Source organism: Dermochelys coriacea, chromosome 3, assembly GCF_009764565.3.
Source record: "Dermochelys coriacea isolate rDerCor1 chromosome 3, rDerCor1.pri.v4, whole genome shotgun sequence".
NCBI classification, from domain to species: domain Eukaryota; kingdom Metazoa; phylum Chordata; order Testudines; family Dermochelyidae; genus Dermochelys; species Dermochelys coriacea.
The window spans coordinates 74348503-74366335 of record NC_050070.1 but is presented as its reverse complement, the minus strand read 5'-3'; the positions used below and the strand labels follow the sequence as shown (position 1 = coordinate 74366335).

Here is a 17833-nt window from a genome sequence, read left to right as displayed (position 1 = left end):
TAGGGTGGGATCTGAGTTACTACAGAGAATTCTTTCCTGGGTATCTGGCTGGTGAATCTTGCCCATATGCTCAGGGTTCAGCTGATCGCCATATTTGGGGTCAGAAAGGAATTTTCCTCTAGGGCAGATTGGAAGAGGCCCTGGAGGTTTTTCGCCTTCCTCTGTAGCATGAGGCACGGGTCACTTGCTGGAGGATTCTCTGCTCCTTGAAGTCTTTAAACCATGATTTGAGGACTTCAATAGCTCAGACATAGGCGAGAGGTTTATCGCAGGAGTGGATGTGTGAGATTCTGTGGCCTGTATTTTGCAGGAGGTCAGACTAGATGATCATAATGGTCCCTTCTGACCTTAATATCTATGAATCTATGAAAACCCAAAAATGACAGAAAATCCTAATAAGCAAAAACCCTGCATCAGCATCATACAGCAACAATAAACTAGATTCGTTCAATATAATGTATTAGGCTAAAACTCAATATCTCAACAATTCAAAACAAAAAGAAAGAAATCCAATCCTATGGTAAACAGTCAGTAGTGCAGCATCCAGGAACCCGACAGCAACATTAGAAAAAGACAAGTGTGGGAAGGGATTATTCCACTCCCCATCCCTTACCATTTGCATCATAGTGAGTGGAGTCACACCTGGAGAGACTTCCTGGGTCCCACCTGCAGCAGTTTTTAAGGTGGCCTGGTTAACTAAGGCTCAGATTTTTAAAGATAGATATTTAGATGCTGCTATGCACTGCAAAGCCTAATGGATTCAGGAGCCTAAATCTCATTTTCAAAAGAGATTTAGGCATGTAGGAGCCTGAATCCCATTGACTATCAATGAGAATTTGGCTCCTAAGTGCCTAAATCACCTCTGAATATCAGATTTCAGATTGCTTTTTGGGTGAGCACAGCAATATAGCTCTGAGCCCTTTGTTTCACCGTAGCAACCATGTTAGTCTGTATCCGCAAAAAGAAAAGGAGTACTTGTGGCACCTTAGAGACTAACAAATTTATCTGAGCATAAGCTTTCGTGAGCTACCGCTCACTTCATCAGATGCATCCGATGAAGTGAGCTGTAGCTCACGGAAGCTTATGCTCAGATAAATTTGTTAGTCTCTAAGGTGCCACATGAACCCTTTGTGTTATACATCAAGGACCTAATCCAAAGCCCACTGAAACCAACGGGAGTCTTTCCATTGACTGCAATGAACAATGAGTTGGGCATATGCGAGAAATATTAAGATGGAGCAGCAGGAAAAGCAACTAAGAAGAGGGACTAAGGTAAACTAGTGTGTGGGCCCCATCCCAAACCACCCCAGCCCCTTTATTTACCTGTCCGATTAACTGCCTTTCCTGTTACACTCTCTAAGAATAATGTACAGTCATTCTGTACACTCACTGAATGCCAGACTGTTGAAAATTTCACTACTTTACCATTTACATTGGTTTCCAATAGACTTACACTTCATAGACAAATTTACACCACCATATATTGTAAGCCATTGACCCAGTCTCAAACTGTCTGTGGATAAAATATAAAAACACTATAAAGAAAGGGGAAAAAATCAAGTGAAATTGCTGCTTTTAACAGTGCATGCCATTGCTACGTTGGTGATTTAAAGCTGCTGCTCTTGCTACCATCAAAATCTGTTTCATTTAGCCAACCAAATAAACAAACAGTTATTTTGTTGCCTCAAAATATTGGTATCGTTATTAATACTAGAGGAGTGCATAGGGGCCAGTCAGTAATGGGGCTGCATTGTGCTAGGCATTGTACAAAGAGTGATAGTCCCTACCCCAAAGAGTTTACAATCTATATCTAGATAGATATGGTATTTATATGAGACAATAGCACTTTCCTAACCCCATTTTACAGAGGAAGAACTGAGACACAGAGAAAGTAAAGGACTTGCACAAGGTCATATAGGAAGTCTGTGGCAGAGCAGGGACTTGAACCCAGGTGTCCCAAGATCTAGGCTAGTACTCTAACTACTGGGCCATCCTTTCCCTCTAAAGTTAACTAGACAAGACAGATCAAGGGTGGATGCGGAGACAGAGTTTCAATGTCTAGCCCAAACTCAGAAAATCTGGTGGTACAGCCAGGATTCAGGTCTCTTGACTTCCAGTTCAGAGCCCTACTAGACCACACTCACAACAAACTGAACTAGTATTATCCTAGTTCTGTAACATTTCCTATACGAAACTCAAAATTATGGGATTTAACCTTGGAAATAAAGTCTGTCAGTCAAAGGGAAAAGGTCGGTTAATTAGGTATAGAAGCCTTACCTGGACGAGATAGTGAGAACATAACCTGAGGAGCTCCAACAGCTGCAGGTGACTACCAGCTGCTAGCACATCCTGGATTACTCCTGGCTCCAACAAAATCTGTATGTAAAAAGAAAAAATGAATATCTGTTGTAAAGAACTATACTAAGCATAGGGAAAATATGGAAATAAAGGAAGCCAACATTTTAGGACTTTATAACTTTTAGACTCTAAAGGCAATAGGACTTCTCATGTGAATAAAATTAAGTATATGTCTAAGTATTTGAAGGTTTGGGGCTGTAGTTTAAAAAAATTCAGTGAGAATATTCGGGGGATATTTAGTCAGTGAAACACAGAGACTTAAATTGTCTTAAGTCTTTATCTTAAATGGTTCTTAAAGAGGCTTTTGACGACTCTCTACTGTGAAAGGCATATTATTTATTGAATACACCATTTTTTTGCAAAGCCACAAAATCACCTTAAAAAGCAGAATATAACAATACAATAATACAGTTTAATCATCATAGTAAGAAAAATGATACATTTGAAGTCTTGTTCTAACTGATACAGGAAACCCACACTGCTTCTCTCCTGAGGGAGAGAATTCTATCCCATGCAAATCATGTAGACAAAGAGGGAATATCTATATGGATACAAATGGAGAAATGAGAGACAAATCAGACAAAAAATGGAGAGTGGCTGAAGGCATATAGAATAGCAGTTAGGGACATGAATAGGGCAGGACTCCCTCTCCCAAATTTGTCTTCCCTGCTGACTCTGGGGACTTTATTGACATTGGGTGCAGTGGGGAAACAGCTGGATCCTGCTGTGTCTCTGGTGGAGAGGGTTGTATTGCTTCCCCTGAACTCTGCTGCCCTCTATCAAAAAACTTCCCCTTCAAAATCTGTAATATCACTACTTTATCTTCTTTTAAATCTCTCCTTAAAACTTTTAGTGCTCAGGATCCTCAGCAAAATCCTCAGATCAGCCTTTCTCAGAGTAGTGTGATCATTATGGATAGAAGTCAGTTACATTTAGGGAGCAGAAAGCTGTTTGCCAATCGCACACAAAAATGTGAAGGCTAGCTCTGCCAATTAGAATTCTCAGCCTTTCCTGAACCCAGGACTAAGCTGGTTGTTCAGTCAGGTGCTGCTTTGCAGATGCAACTGCCATTGTCACATGTGCAACAGCGGTTGCAAGAGGGAATTCCATCTTGTGTCTTCCACCAAGCATGTTAGAAGTGCCTGGTGGAAGCATCATCCAGTCGCTGCACTTCTCCCTGATACGGCCATTCCAGCAATGCATGAGGAAGAAGAGGAGGAGGAGAAGGGACAGGGCCAAGGTGCTGCTGCTGCATTCGGTGAAAGTCCTCCAGCCACTCTCCTCAACACTGCCTGCCTGTAGAGTATGAAGAGCCAATAGTAGAGAACCTGGAGATGTCTCTCCCCCATCCCCCATCGCCATCACCTCCCCACTCTTCTACCAGACCCTTCACACCAGATAGGAAATGCTGCCAGCAGTCAGGGCATAAATACAAACCTCAAGAATTAAAGGGGACCCATTCCCAAACCACAAACCAGCCCATCATTACAAGGATTCACCCAATCAACACAGTCAGAGGTTTCAGGAAACCCACCTGACAGCCCTGCTGCTGCTGCATTGTGGAACAACTTCCAGATAGACGAGCCATCTAGAGGATTTTTCATATGGCGCTGGTAAGGGGGAAAATATGGTGGAAAGAGAGGAGTGGAGACAAAACGATTAATGGATGTGTACTGACACAATTGACAGAGTTCTTGGGGGTGGATGTGGGGAGAAGAGCGTGAAATTAGTGGATGGGAGTTGGTGAGTATTTTACTTTGGGAATATCATCTGTAATCACCAGCTATTATGGACATATTTTGAGGGAGCCTTTTATCAAAATTTTGGCAGTGTATTGATAGGAATTGATTCCTTCCTAGTGTATTAAGGGAAATTTTAGGCAGCATATTTCATTTTTGTTTGTTTGTTTGTAATTGAAAAATTACAGGAAAAAGCACACCCAGCTAAAATCTAACTATTCTACACTTTATTGAATTCAGATGCAGAAAACTACATATAATACTATTTATTTTTGCAAAACCTTGTCCTTACAGAAGTACCACAGAAGACTCCACTATCAAGTGCTATAATAAATTATGTGCTACAGATTGCAATTAGTATGTGCAAAATACTCTGTCTCTCCTTGCATAAGACTGTTCATTGTAAGTTTTACTTCTGACATTTCTTATTAATATGGGTGAGAAAAATAGGGGTTAATTTGGATCTAAAGAAAGCTAACTGTGGTTACAATATATGTTATTTTTCTAAATTACAGAATTGCACAAAAATAGTTTAATCATAGCTATGGATGAATAAAGCTAATAGAATGAACAGGTTATACTCCATAATTAAACATAGCAATAATTATTATTTCTTTATAGTTTTTTATACCTACACATGGAGACCCATTCCATTCTCTGTATATCCCTGCCAATATTTAAAACATAATAATCAATAAGTACACAATGAACTGTTGTTATAAGCCATTACCCACCACCATACTATCGTAAGTCAACCCCAATACGTTACCATAATAAACAAATCCACCCCCATTCCATCCCTTCCTCTGATACCTGCCAAAATAAAATAAAAAACGGGAGCACTTTGCAATGTAAGTGGAATGTTACAAATTCAGCATATCTAGAATTTATATAGCATTCATTTTCAAAGCACTTTAAACACATTATCAAACACTTCGTATTATCTCCATTTTATGGATGGGGAAACAGAAGCAGAGTCAAAGTGCCACTGAGGGAGTGTCAGAAAAGGGATGAGAAACCAAGGACCTGATTATCCTGTCTGTTGCTCACATGAAACTCCCATTGATTTCATTGAGAAGATGGCTCAATGCAACTGACAGAATTGTATGGCCTCAGTTGAGAGCTCCCACTCCTGTGGTCAAATCATTAGATCACATCTTCCTCAGGAGACCAGAAAATCTTAGTATTTGTACCTAAGAGTTATTGGGGAATCTCATTTTTCAGGAATCACATTACAAATTACCAAAACTAATATTACTCCTGGAAGAACGGTGCATGGGTCCTCAAATAATCAACAGCAGACAACAGATACCACATTTCTTGAATGTTTGTATTTCATTTGGCATTCATCCTTCTAACCCATTTTCCCTGGGACCTAGAATGGACAAATTGTTCCCTTTGCAGTTTTAGCTTTGCACCACAAGGGGCCACTCTATGACTACTTTCTGAGTAGCAGCGGTGTTAGTCTGTATTCGCAAAAAGGAAAGGAGTACTTGTGGCACCTTAGAGACTAAGAAATTTATTTGAGCATAAGCTTTCATGAGCTACGAAGTGAGCTGTAGCTCATGAAAGCTTATGCTCAAATAAATTTCTTAGTCTTTAAGGTGCCACAAGTACTCCTTTTCTTTCTATGACTACTGTGCAGGAAGCTAAAGCCTTCAGCTATTTTATTCTTCAATACATCCTGCTAGCTGTCCCTGTAGTTCTGTCTTTGGACCTCCCACTAAAATGCAGTGGGAAGCAAAAAAGCAGGAGGGGAGACACTGGAGGCAGTCACATTTCCCCTGACAGGGACAGAAGAAAGTACCAATCCTCAGCAGTAACATTAATTGCACTTTCATCCATAGTATACTATAAAAACTGGAGGTAAGGGGCTTGATTCTTGTTTACAATAAGGCCCGCTTTGGCACAGTGTAAAAGGCAGATCCTTCAAGTGGGTGTAAATCACATATATTCTCACTTCAAGGAGCCTTTACCCTATCAGAATGTAAAGTGGCCTTAGTGTAAGGAAGAATAAGGCCCAATCTGTTCCAGGCTTTTAGTTGATGCTAATTAGATTTCCACTCATGACGGTATATGGCACAAGGAAAAGTTGGAGAGAGCTTTAGTTACAAGAATCTTTCAGTTGTTAGGTATATTCAAAATATATGTTCTATAGCACTTGTCAAATTTGTTCAAATGAAAAACTGTCAGACTGCCATACAAATCATTCCGTTCTTTAGGGTGTCAAGGATGTAGACCCTGCAACGTTTATTATTCAACCCTGGTTTAAATTGAATGAGTCTTGTCATCTGTGCTGATGTCACATTTATTACATGTCAGCCATGTGCTTAATGCTGTAAAAGGCTCAAAATAAAGAGAATCAGTGCCCCAAATAGATTATAATATTGCAGACAAAGATACATTTGTACTTGTGGTTCCTCTGATGCATGAAAATATTGTAAAACTGTATCAATCCATTTTAGAGCATCATGTAGGTAGCATTTGTAGATGTGTTAGGACTGGGTTAAATGAGTTAAAATTTAAAGATGATCTGTAAAAAGCCAGTGACATAATTTTATAATTAGGTGACTGATACTCTCCAGAACAGTATAAAGATTTTAAAAATATCCCATTTAGCATAACTGTTTTTGCCAGGTTTTAGCAGACAAATTTCTCAGTGCTTAAAAGCTTCCCACACCATGTAATAATTCACCAGGCACTCTGCTAAGATAAGAGATCCACTATTGAAGACCGGGGTTGCCAACAGAACTAGGAGGGATCTGGCTTATTCCAATACTGCACCCTAAACAAATTGTTCTGCATTCTTATATTATACTCATTTAGAGATATGTTAAAATATTAAATGACCTATGCGGACTGTGACATCACTAGGAGATTGGATGCTGGGGTGTCTCACAACAGAAAGAAGGACAATCTACAAAGAAGAGGAAAAATACCTTCAGATAAATTGAAGAGTGTGCTGAAAAGCCCACTTCACCCTTTTCACTTGGGGGCAGTCAGCACTTCATGCCAAAATTCCAGACCTATTAAAAAATGTTAATAGGTCACTTTTAAGGGTCCTTCTGTAAACTGTTTTTCTGGCTCCCTGAGGTGCTATTAACCCTGAAATACTATTAGCAGTTTATGTCCAGCTCACTCTTCAACAGTAAATGCTTATAGTACACCTACCACACTAAACATACATGGGTATGCAGTGGGTGTAATTCTCCTCTCACTTACATTGCTGTAAACCACGAATACTGAAGTCAATGGAGTTATTACTGGTTTTGCATTAGTGTCTTTGATTGAATTCACACCCACAAAACTAATTAAAATATTAGACTGAAAACTAAAAAGTGAACAATTTAAAAAAAACAGGATTATGAGGCATAATTAAACATAGCAGGGAAGAACCTCAGTTGATGTAAACTGGCAGAATTTCCATTGACTAATTTACACCAGTTGAGGATCTGGCCCTACGTGCATCACAAGAAGATGGTATTTGTGTAGCTTTGTTTGCAGTGTTATTGTAGCTGTGTATTATCACAGGATAATAGAGGGATAAGGTGGGTGAGGTAATATCTTTTTATTAAATCAACTTCTGTTGGTAAAAGGGATAAACTTTTGAGCTACACAGAGCTCTTCTTCAGGCCCAGAACTTGAAAGCTTGTCTCTTTTACCAACAGAAGTTGGCCAATAAATGTATTACCTTGCCCACCTTCTGTGTACTACTGTCATATTAACATTAATTATATATTACTTAGGGTGTCACTTCTACAGCTAACCCTAAACTCAGGGTTCTTTTTTAAGGTGCAAGACTTAACTCAATCATCACACTTGTGACATTATTGTATTAACTTAAGCATGCAGGGAAAATGGTGAGTTACAAATTATTATTAGAGTCCCAGGTATTCTGTATGACAGGTGCAATACTATGGAATCCTGGAATAGTCAAAGACTTTTGTGTTGATTTTATATGTTACATGTATCTTTAAGGGCTGGCCAGCTATTGTATTCCCAGCTAAATGCGTCTGAGACAGAATAATTCCTGCAGGAAACAAAGTCAATGGTGGTAATTAATGCAATACTGAAACAATGCAGGTAACAAATGTTTTGAAGCTTCATTCCCCTGGGGAAACAGCATCCAAACTAGTTTGACCTGGCTCAAATAATGAACAAAGGACTTGAAACTGTATAAAGTGACAGCCCAGACTTGGGAGATGTGCTTGTGCTTGTACTTGTGCTTGATCCAAGAACTCACAGGAGTCTATGACCAGAGACAGACAAGGAACAATAACAAAAAAAAAACTTTAAACCAGAGTCTCCATATGGAAGATGGGTGACCATTAGTAAGCGAGGCATGAATGTAAGTTGTTTATTGTTTTTAAGATATGGTTTCTTTGAAATCCTTGTGTTCTGAATAAACAGTACTCTGCTTTGCGAGTCCTTGCTGGTTCCTTAATTGCCTTGTCATTGTCCCTGAGAGAATAGAACTGTGGGTGCTGACTAAAGTCAGATCTGCTGAGGTGATCACAGTGAACTGCAGGAGTCTGAAGCCTAGTCCCTGCTCTGGATGGAGAGGATCCCAGTAGCCTGCCCCCAAAGCGGTCATGGCTAGAAACCTGAGACCAAGGAGAGTGCCCTTGTGGAGGCCACCTGGGGATCCTGGAGGTCAGAGGTGCAGTTATGTTGGGAATCGTGCCACTCCGTAGTACATTGGGACCAAATTCTGTAACATTTTATTCTATCAGCAAGCAACACCTTTTTTCCCATCTGTCCACCCACAGCTATGTCTCATAGTTGAAAATACTCATTCACAGAATATTTGTTGATTATTTTTTACCATGATGATTTTTGAAAATGGATGTTGTCATTATGCTCTCCAGGCTTCGTCTCCTAGGATGCTCTCCAAGCGACTAATCTCAACCTCCTTCTCCTTTACATCTTATGGAAGGAGAGAGCTTGTAGTCAGTTTCAGCAGCTTATCTTCCCAGCCCCCAGGCCTCAAGTGCTTCACTGTTCTCCAGACAGCTTAATTTGCAGGTTACATTACTAGTTCCCCTTGCTTCTCAGTTACAAGCTGACCTCCAGCTCTCACTTCCCAACATCCTCCACCACTGCCTAGCTCCCTGGGGCACAGCAAAGAGCATGTGGTGTAATCCAACTAACACCCCTTTGTGGGGAAAGCTGCAGAGTAAGGAACAGCAGTGGGACGGTCAAGGCAAAGGACAGAAAAAGCAAACCAAGCCGACTGACCTGGTTTACTCCAAGCTTTCTACATTCCCTGGCCATGGAACACTACCCAAGCTGTTATGTCTTGTACATGTCTAATCTAGAATTGACAGACATGAATCAAGATAGCAAGTCCACATCAGAGAATGTTTACATAGAGTGAAAGTTCTTTGGAGCAGGAATCATCTATTTGTTCTGTGTTTTTACAGCACCTAATGCAATGGGGCCCTGGTCCATGACTGGGGTTCTTCAGCGCTACTGCAATACAAATAATAATGAGAGAAAAGAGGATGTAATCTCCTGACCAGACACATGGAAAAAAGGCCATGCTGTTCACCACTGATAGTCTAAAAGAAGCTAGGACTCTAACCAGACTCCCAATTTACAAGTTTTGGTAACAACTTGGGGAAGAGAGCCTGATATAACCTCAGCCAAATCTTTTAGTGGTTTTTTCTCTACCCATTATAGTCACCTCAATCTTCTCTGAGTTGAGTGTCAACCGATTCACTCCCATCCATATTCCAAGATCATGGAAATACTAAAATAGATTGTCCAGCCTGGGAAGCGCAAGAATGAGATACAAAGCTGAGTGAAACTGAAATATTGAAGGAACTTCAGCTCTAACTCTCCCAATGGCCTCTCATATACAATGAGTAAGAGAACTCTGGAGGAGTTACTCTCTGGAATCTCCCTGAGAAAAAGGAACAAAAACTTCTGAGGACAGTTCCATCTACTCCTGCCTGGGACCAAAAGTTTATTTAAAGCAATTTAATAAACACCACATGATTCCCAGAATCAAAGGCAGCTGATAGAACTAGTTAATAGCTACATGGATCTTGCCAAGAAAAGATCATCAACTAGTTCTTTCTCAGCGATGTGCCCAGGTCAAAACCCAAACTGACAAAGTTCAGGAAAGTCAGAGTTATCAAGATACTCTCAGAGTTGTCACCTCCGTGACATTTTAAATAATTTTAACTGAAAATCGATGATGAGATACTGGTTGATGGCTCAATAGATTGTCAACATCAAGGGGTGGCTTTTTGAGCAGAGGTCAAACACATAATGCTGTAATTGCAATCATTAACGGTACTAGCTACACTTACTGCCATTTGTTTGTTATTTGGTAGGATTCTCCCATTACACTGGAGACTTTGCTCGAAGAATAAATAAGCTGGAGCACCTAACTACAAGGGAGCAAGCTGAAAACTGAGTTTCAGAATAACAGTTTATCAAACAATTGTTTTGTGTATGTGATTTCAATAATGAAAGGATTTTCCAACCAGAAGATGGTGGTCCCACCAAAATATTAAATCTGTTTTCCTGGTTTGCTGAAGTGCAGTCAGAGACCTATCACAGAGCCACATACACCACTTGTGTAACTGGAAAAGCTTAAAGCCACATCCTAGGTGAATGCCCTTACTTTTAGTAGAGTTTTAAGAGAACACTGATTGCAACCCAAACATGTGAAAGAAACCAGCAACTCATTTCACAAGAGCTCATTTCAAAAATAGAATTTCTCAGGAAGTACAATACAGCTGTTGTCAAGGTTCCTTCCCCACTCTGAACTTTAGGGTACAGATGTGGGGACCTGCATGAAAGACCCCAAGATTATTCTGACAGCTTAGTTTAAAAGCTTCCCCAACGTACAAGCTTTGCCTTGTCATTGAACAGTATGCTGCCACCACCAAGCGTTTTAAACAAAGAACAGGGAAAGAGACCATTTGGAGACATTTTTCCCCCCAAAATATCCCCCCAAACCCTACACCCCCTTTTCTGGGGAAGGCTCGATAAGAATCCTCACCAATTTGTACAGGTGAACACAGACCCAAACCCATGGATCTTAAGAACAATGAAAAATCAATCAGGTTCTTAAAAGAAGAATTGTAATTAAAGAAAAGGTAAAAGAATCACCTCTGTAAAATCAGGATGGTAAATACCTTACAGGGTAATCAGATTCAAAACACAGAGAATCCTCTAGGCAAAACCTTAAGCTACAAGAGACACAAAAACAGGAATATACATTCCATCCAGCACAGCTTATTTTACCAGCCATTAAACAAAAGGAAATCTAACGCATTTCTAGCTAGATTACTTACTAACTTAACAGGAATTGGAAGACTGCATTCCTGATCTGTTCCTGGCAAAAGCAACACCCAGACAAACAAATCCTTTGTTCCCCCCCACCCCAGATTTGAAAGCATCTTGTCCCCTCATTGGTCATTTTGGGTCAGGTGCCAGCGAGGTTACCTTAGCTTCTTAGCCCATTACAGGTGAAAGGGTTTTGCCTCTGGCCAGGAGGGATTTTATAGCACTGTATACCGAAAGGTGGTTACCCTTCCCTTTATATTTATGACAGCTGTAAACAACACACCTAATAAGAGAGACTGATTTTAATCTTAATTTTCAAATGGTCAGATTCCTTCTGTTTTCCTACTTAATGGCTAAAAAGAATTTGAATTTCTCTTTTGCAATATTGATTGAATAAGACAAAAACTTAGAGAGAGAACTAACGTAATATATTCACGTATGTAGGTGACTGTTTTGAAGATGAATAGTTTTTGTGGCAAAAAATATGCTAATCAAAAATAGTTTTAAAATTATTTTTTCCTTTATTTATAGAGTAGATACAGCTTCCCATTTGGCTTTCAGAAACGGAAAAGAGTACTAATATAAATGCTGATTTTTAAAAAATGTACATGTTGGGCCTGAATTTCAGAACACTCACAACTCCAGCTGAAAGTAATCCAGACTTCAGATACCCAGAACTTCTGAGAAGTCCATCCCATTGATTTCTAAAACATCCTTTATACGTACATATTGTAAGGTTGTTCTAATCCCAGGCAGGCTGGAAAGAATGTCCCAGCTAGAGTCAAGCCAAAAGACGATCTTGACCCATAATCAAACTCTCAACAGAGAGAAACAAAATGGCATGGGAGATCCCTGTGATTAGCATGGTCTCACTCATTCTTCTCAATGTCAAATGCTTTGTAGGTTTAGAATAATTTTAAAACCCAAGGAGACTGCTGAATTTTTTGGTAATGTAGCAGCATCTTTACAACATCAGGAAAGAGAAAAAACCCACATTGGTTGTAAAAGTCCAGAACAATCTGTTAAGCATTACCTAATGGCTATGTCTACACCCTTAGCTAGGGGGGTGATTCCCATCCTGTGTAAACATACTCGGGCTATCTGAGCTAGCATGCTAACAATAGTAATGTAGCACAGGGTGGATTTGATTTAAATCACTAGTCAGTCACAAGACCCGATTTAATCATGGTTTTCTACATAAAAGTGCTTTCCTGTTGGTTGTAATAAGTTTAATACATATTCTTCACAAATCAGAGATAGACAGATGTAGGTTTCATTTTTAGAAGGTACATACTATACATTTTTAAACAGTGATTTATTTTGAAAACTTTCAGATTAGTTTTACAGCTAAATCAGAAAATGAATGAGTGTTTGATTATTTCATTTACCAAAGGTAATTGAAGCAGATATTTATGAACTCTTTGGGAGGTGAACTATCTCCAATTCAACAGGTTAATCATTATTATTTGGAGGATTTTCTTGCCATGCTTGCCTTGCCTTGCCATTAGGAGGAGATCACCACCAGACAGACATTTAAATTGTTTTATTTAACTAAAACAACTATAAGTATTCTGGATTTTTTTCTTCAACAGCAAACATATAATACATTAACAAAAAAAGCATATGTCCCTCGCTTCTCACATTTATCTCCAGACTTCATCTCCTTGTCCAGATCTATTCTGCCCCAACAATCTTCAATTCACTGAACTTTTTGAAACTTTGCACTTTTAGAGAGAAGTAAGGGATTGATTCTGTGTACATAAATTTGCAGAGGGACAATAGAGTTGAGGTCTGTTATTTCTCATCTCTATTATTTATTTATTTATTTGAAACCATTTTTGCTGTTAACAAGCATGCTACCTCTGGAGACACAAATCCATAGTTTGAGAACTGCAAAACTAAGCATCTCTGATGGTATCTTCTAGACTGAGCACTGAGTCCCATTGGGTAGATAGAAAGATTAACCTAAATAATCTATACAGAAGTCTGTGGAACCAAATAAGATTGGGTCCCTAATCCATGAACTATTAGAACGCATTTACAAAACTTTTCTGAAACATTACATGAATATATTGTCTCATACTATAGAATTTATAATTCCTATTTCATGATGAGATATCTTTGAGCTATAATGTATCTTAATTAAAACTATCTTTAGATAAGTTTTTCCTCAAAAAGCATTTTATCAAAAAAATCCTATTTAATTCAAAAAAATCTGATTTTTTTTTATTTTTATCAACCCTGGTGTAGCATGAGAAGCAGCAGAGACAGCACATGCTAGCCATCGTGAGTATGTACCCACGAGATTCAGGTGGGTTTGTACTGAGGGCGACTAGTCCATGCTGACACTGACACTGCCCATGCTGCACCACTAAGCATGCTAGCTCACATGAGAACTAGCATGAGTATGTCTACAGGAGCTAAGAATCACATCCCTTAGACATAGTCTAAGCATTAGAACACAGAACTTAGTCAGGAGAGCTTGGTACTAATCTTTACTATGCCACTGACCTGTTGTGTGACCTGTGTTTCAGTTTCTGCACCATTGTTGCAGTAAAATAAGAGTAATGGTAACCCACTTTTATAATGTGCTTTAAGTTCCTCAGATGTAAGGGGCTATTACAGATCAAAGTATTATTATTGATTATCATATATTAAAATGTGTGATATAATGTACTCTGTGGGGATAAAAACCCCAATTCTGCAAAGCACTTTAGCTTTTGTTTGAATTAGTGGGACTCAAGCCCATACCAAAATTATTTACAGGAACATGGAGTTTCTTTCAGTCTACATATTCCTCTTTATTGACAAGATCCCTTGATTCCCCTCTGATGATTTTCAAAGGGGGATTTCATACAGTCAGATTGCATGTAGAAAGAATGTGGCCAGTGGATCTTTTATAGCAATGCCTATGTTGCACTGTGTGTATAGCACTATGCATGTACTGGAAGAGTCTGCCAAACTGACAAACTCTGTAAAGATGACCACTATATTCTGTTTTAATAGGTTGTTATTTAAAAAACTCAGAAGTAGAAAATTAAGGAATTTTTGCCAAAAAGTTCATTACAAGGGACTTACTGAGAACCTACTTCATAGATCATGTTAACTAAAATTGACTATGTATTGGCTGAGAAAATTTGTTGCTTGATAAACAAACTTAGTACAACTTTGTATAGTTGGTACGAACAGGAATAAACAAACAGTGTTGTTATTCCTTTAATTTTGCTTTTAAAATATATTTATCTCCTGTATATACTGGAGACCTCATTGTTTGTTGTTGTTCTGATGTGAGTACGGACTATGGGATTGATTCAGTCAGTTGTGCTGGTTTGTAATATGAAGAAAAATGCACTCTTTTAGCATTTTATTTTCTGAGACAATTATTTTAGTTTCAATTTGAGTTCTTTTATGGGCATAGCAAAGTATATAATATTACCAATATACATCAGCAGTCTGTGTATAACACAGGTTTCACGGTGGTAACAGTGCAGATGGGTTTATATAATGATCCACTTTCTGCTCTAAGATATATGCATAAAAACATACTAAACATTAATGGAGTTACACATCTACAAACAAGGACAGAATGGGACTCATGTTCATTTTTATTTTATCGGAGCTGTCACACATTTCAAGGCCAATTTCTGCAGTAATTTTGCAGCATTACATTCCCTGGGGTGGGGGGGCAGAAGGGGCATGGTTTAGTGATCTGGACACAGGACTGCAAGTCAGGTACTCCTGAATTCTAAGCCTGGTTCTGACAATACTGTGGCCTCAGAGTAGTCATTTGACCTCCGTCTCAATGTTCCTATCTGTAAAATGGGATTTTAATGACCAACTTTGCATGGTTAGTAAGATTGATTACTGAATGTTTGTAAAGCATTTTGAAGATATAAAGCAAATTTAGGCACAAAGAATTATTATATAACACAAAGAATCATTATATATACAATTGGCCTGATCCTGATGGTATTAAGCCAGGAGTAACTCCACTGAAGTCAGTTAAGCTACACCGGTGTAAAACTAGTGGGAGAATAGAATCAGGGTCATTCTATACCACCGAATCATGAGATCAGGATCAAGGCTCAGCCACCCTTGTAAAAAAAAAAAAAAAAAAAAAAAAAAAAAAAAAAAAAAAAAGCCCCAAAGTGGGAGCATTATTATATTATTTACACAATAGTTAAAACTTGAGTTTTAATATAATTTATTCTATTAAAAAATCAATTTCCCCTTAAAACCAAAAAACTTCATTCAATAATTAGGATAAAACATGGTCTGCCTACATGTATTTGACTGCAGGATTGGGGCCTATATTTCTCTCTTTATCTCAACATTTCAGTCCCGAGGATGAAAGAACTTCAGAAATTTAAATTTCAGGTAGCATTCTCATGCTATTTCCAAAGACAGATAACAAATTAAGTTTCTTAATTTTAATAACCTTTAACAACATCTTGGAAACAATGAACTGTACTGCTAACTTCACAGAATACCAAACATTTCCACTAGAGGTCTCAAATATCTCAGAAAAGAAGGCTAAGTTTTTAGTTATATAGCATTTCAGTTTACAGATGAAATTTAGAATGGTTTACAAAATTTAAAGAAAAACAGATGAAAGATTAAGTACTTAAACCAGTTTGGATAGTCTATCTTACGAGTAGAGTGCATGCCTACACACTCAAATATCTTAAAGCTCTCCTAAAATTGCTAACAGTTCCACAAAGTTTACAATAAACAGGAATAGCAATTTTTGATACAATGTGTTCTCCTAACTCTGGGGCCTGTACAGGTGTTAGGATGACCTTGTAAATTTCCTGACTTTTCTAGATTTAGGCAAGGTCATGCCATGATACCTAAACTTTCAGAGATACAGGGTTTTAATGGGCTAAATCATATTTTAAAAAAATGACAGGTTTCAAAGTAGCAGCTGTGTTAGTCTGTATCTGCAAAAAGAAAAGGAGGACTTGTAGCACCTTAGAGACTAACAAATTTATTTGAGCATAAGCTTTCGTGAGCTACAGCATCCGATGAAGTGAGCTGTAGCTCATGAAAGATTATGCTCAAATAAATTTGTTAGTCTCTAAGGTTCCATAAGTCCTCCATTTCTTTTTATTAAAAAAAGATGTGGCTAAATCTTGGGCAACTCTTGGGAACAATTGAGTAATGGTGGGCAACCTGCGGCCCGTAAGGATAATCCACTGGCAGGCTGCAAAACAGTTTGTTTACATTGACCATCCACAGGCACGGCCACCCGCAGCTCCCAGTGGCCGCGGTTTGTCATTCCTGGCAAATGGGAGCTGTGGGAAGCAGCGCAGGCTTCAGGGACGCACTGGCTGCCGCTTACCGTAACTCCCGTTGGCTGGGAATGGCAAGCCGTGGTCACTGGGATCTGTGGCGGCCATGCCTGCAGACAGTCAACGTAAACAAACTGTCTCACATCCTGGCAGCGGATTACCCTAACAGAATGCGTGCAGCCTTTGGGCTGCAGGTTGCCCACCACTGAATTAGAGGATGTAAATGTGTGACAATAAGGGTGCAGATACCCAAGGGGCGAACAGAATATTTAAACCCCAAAAATGAGCAGTTGACCCCACTGATTGCATTCTGTATCATTATACTCTAAAAGTGTATCAAGTAAGGTCTTTTATTAAAGCTTATGATGTTCTAAACTTCATGGTCATTATGAGATATGTATACAGACTGATTATGAATTTTTGTATTTGTGCATATAGAAAACTGTGCTCATTGTTTGTGTTGCAGTCAGCAGGGAGGGGCTGCCTCTCTCCAAACAGATGAGACTACCTACCTAGCATTGTATAACCCAGGAAAGACAAATGATGAGCCATTAGAGTTAATGGGAAGATACTGAGGCTATATGTACACTACAGCTTAGACCAGCTGTAAATCACCCCCAAGTGACAAAGTACACCGACATAAGCACCAGTGTGGACAGCACTATGTTGACGGGACAGCTTCTCCCACTGACATAGCTACTGCCACTCTCGTAAGCCAAAATTGGTGCGACTGCGCCGCTGTAAACTCTCTAGTGTAGCCATGTCCTGTGACGTCCTGGACAGAATTTCCCCACCCTGTATAACCATTAGTCACCATGCCAGAAGATAGAGACAGAGACAGAGAGAGAAGCCCTCTTAAAAATGAGGCTTGAAACAGAGATCTTCATCCAGAACCTAAGCGACAGCCATTTGGCTGATGCTGTCTATGAAATGAAGGGTCCCTTCTGTGGCAGGGATTATGCTAGGAAACTGATCAGAAGCAATAGGTAACTTGTATTAGAAAACAGAGTTTATCTAATTTGAAAGTGTAAAGCCTGAGGTTGCATTTTTATGTTCATATACAAATTATACAGAAAATATTTGCTTTTCCATACTATTTTATCTTTGAATCTGTGGTTTTTCTACTAAGTAAACCTTTTGTTT

The 17833-nt window shown here is 39.0% G+C and overlaps 1 protein-coding gene across 3 annotated transcripts in view; it reads right to left on the bottom strand.

Annotated features, from left to right (window-relative positions):
* Positions 1-17833, bottom strand: part of KLHL32 (kelch like family member 32) — a 195435-nt gene that overhangs the window by 71876 nt on the left and 105726 nt on the right. For all 3 annotated transcript variants that reach the window (XR_006279876.1, XR_005291949.2, XM_038395698.2), the window contains exon 5: positions 2278-2376. Coding sequence is in view for 1 of the 3 variants with exons in the window: in XM_038395698.2 (XP_038251626.1) it covers positions 2278-2376 (99 nt within the window). In the remaining 2 variants the exon portion in view is untranslated. The remainder of the gene's footprint in view (positions 1-2277; positions 2377-17833) is intronic.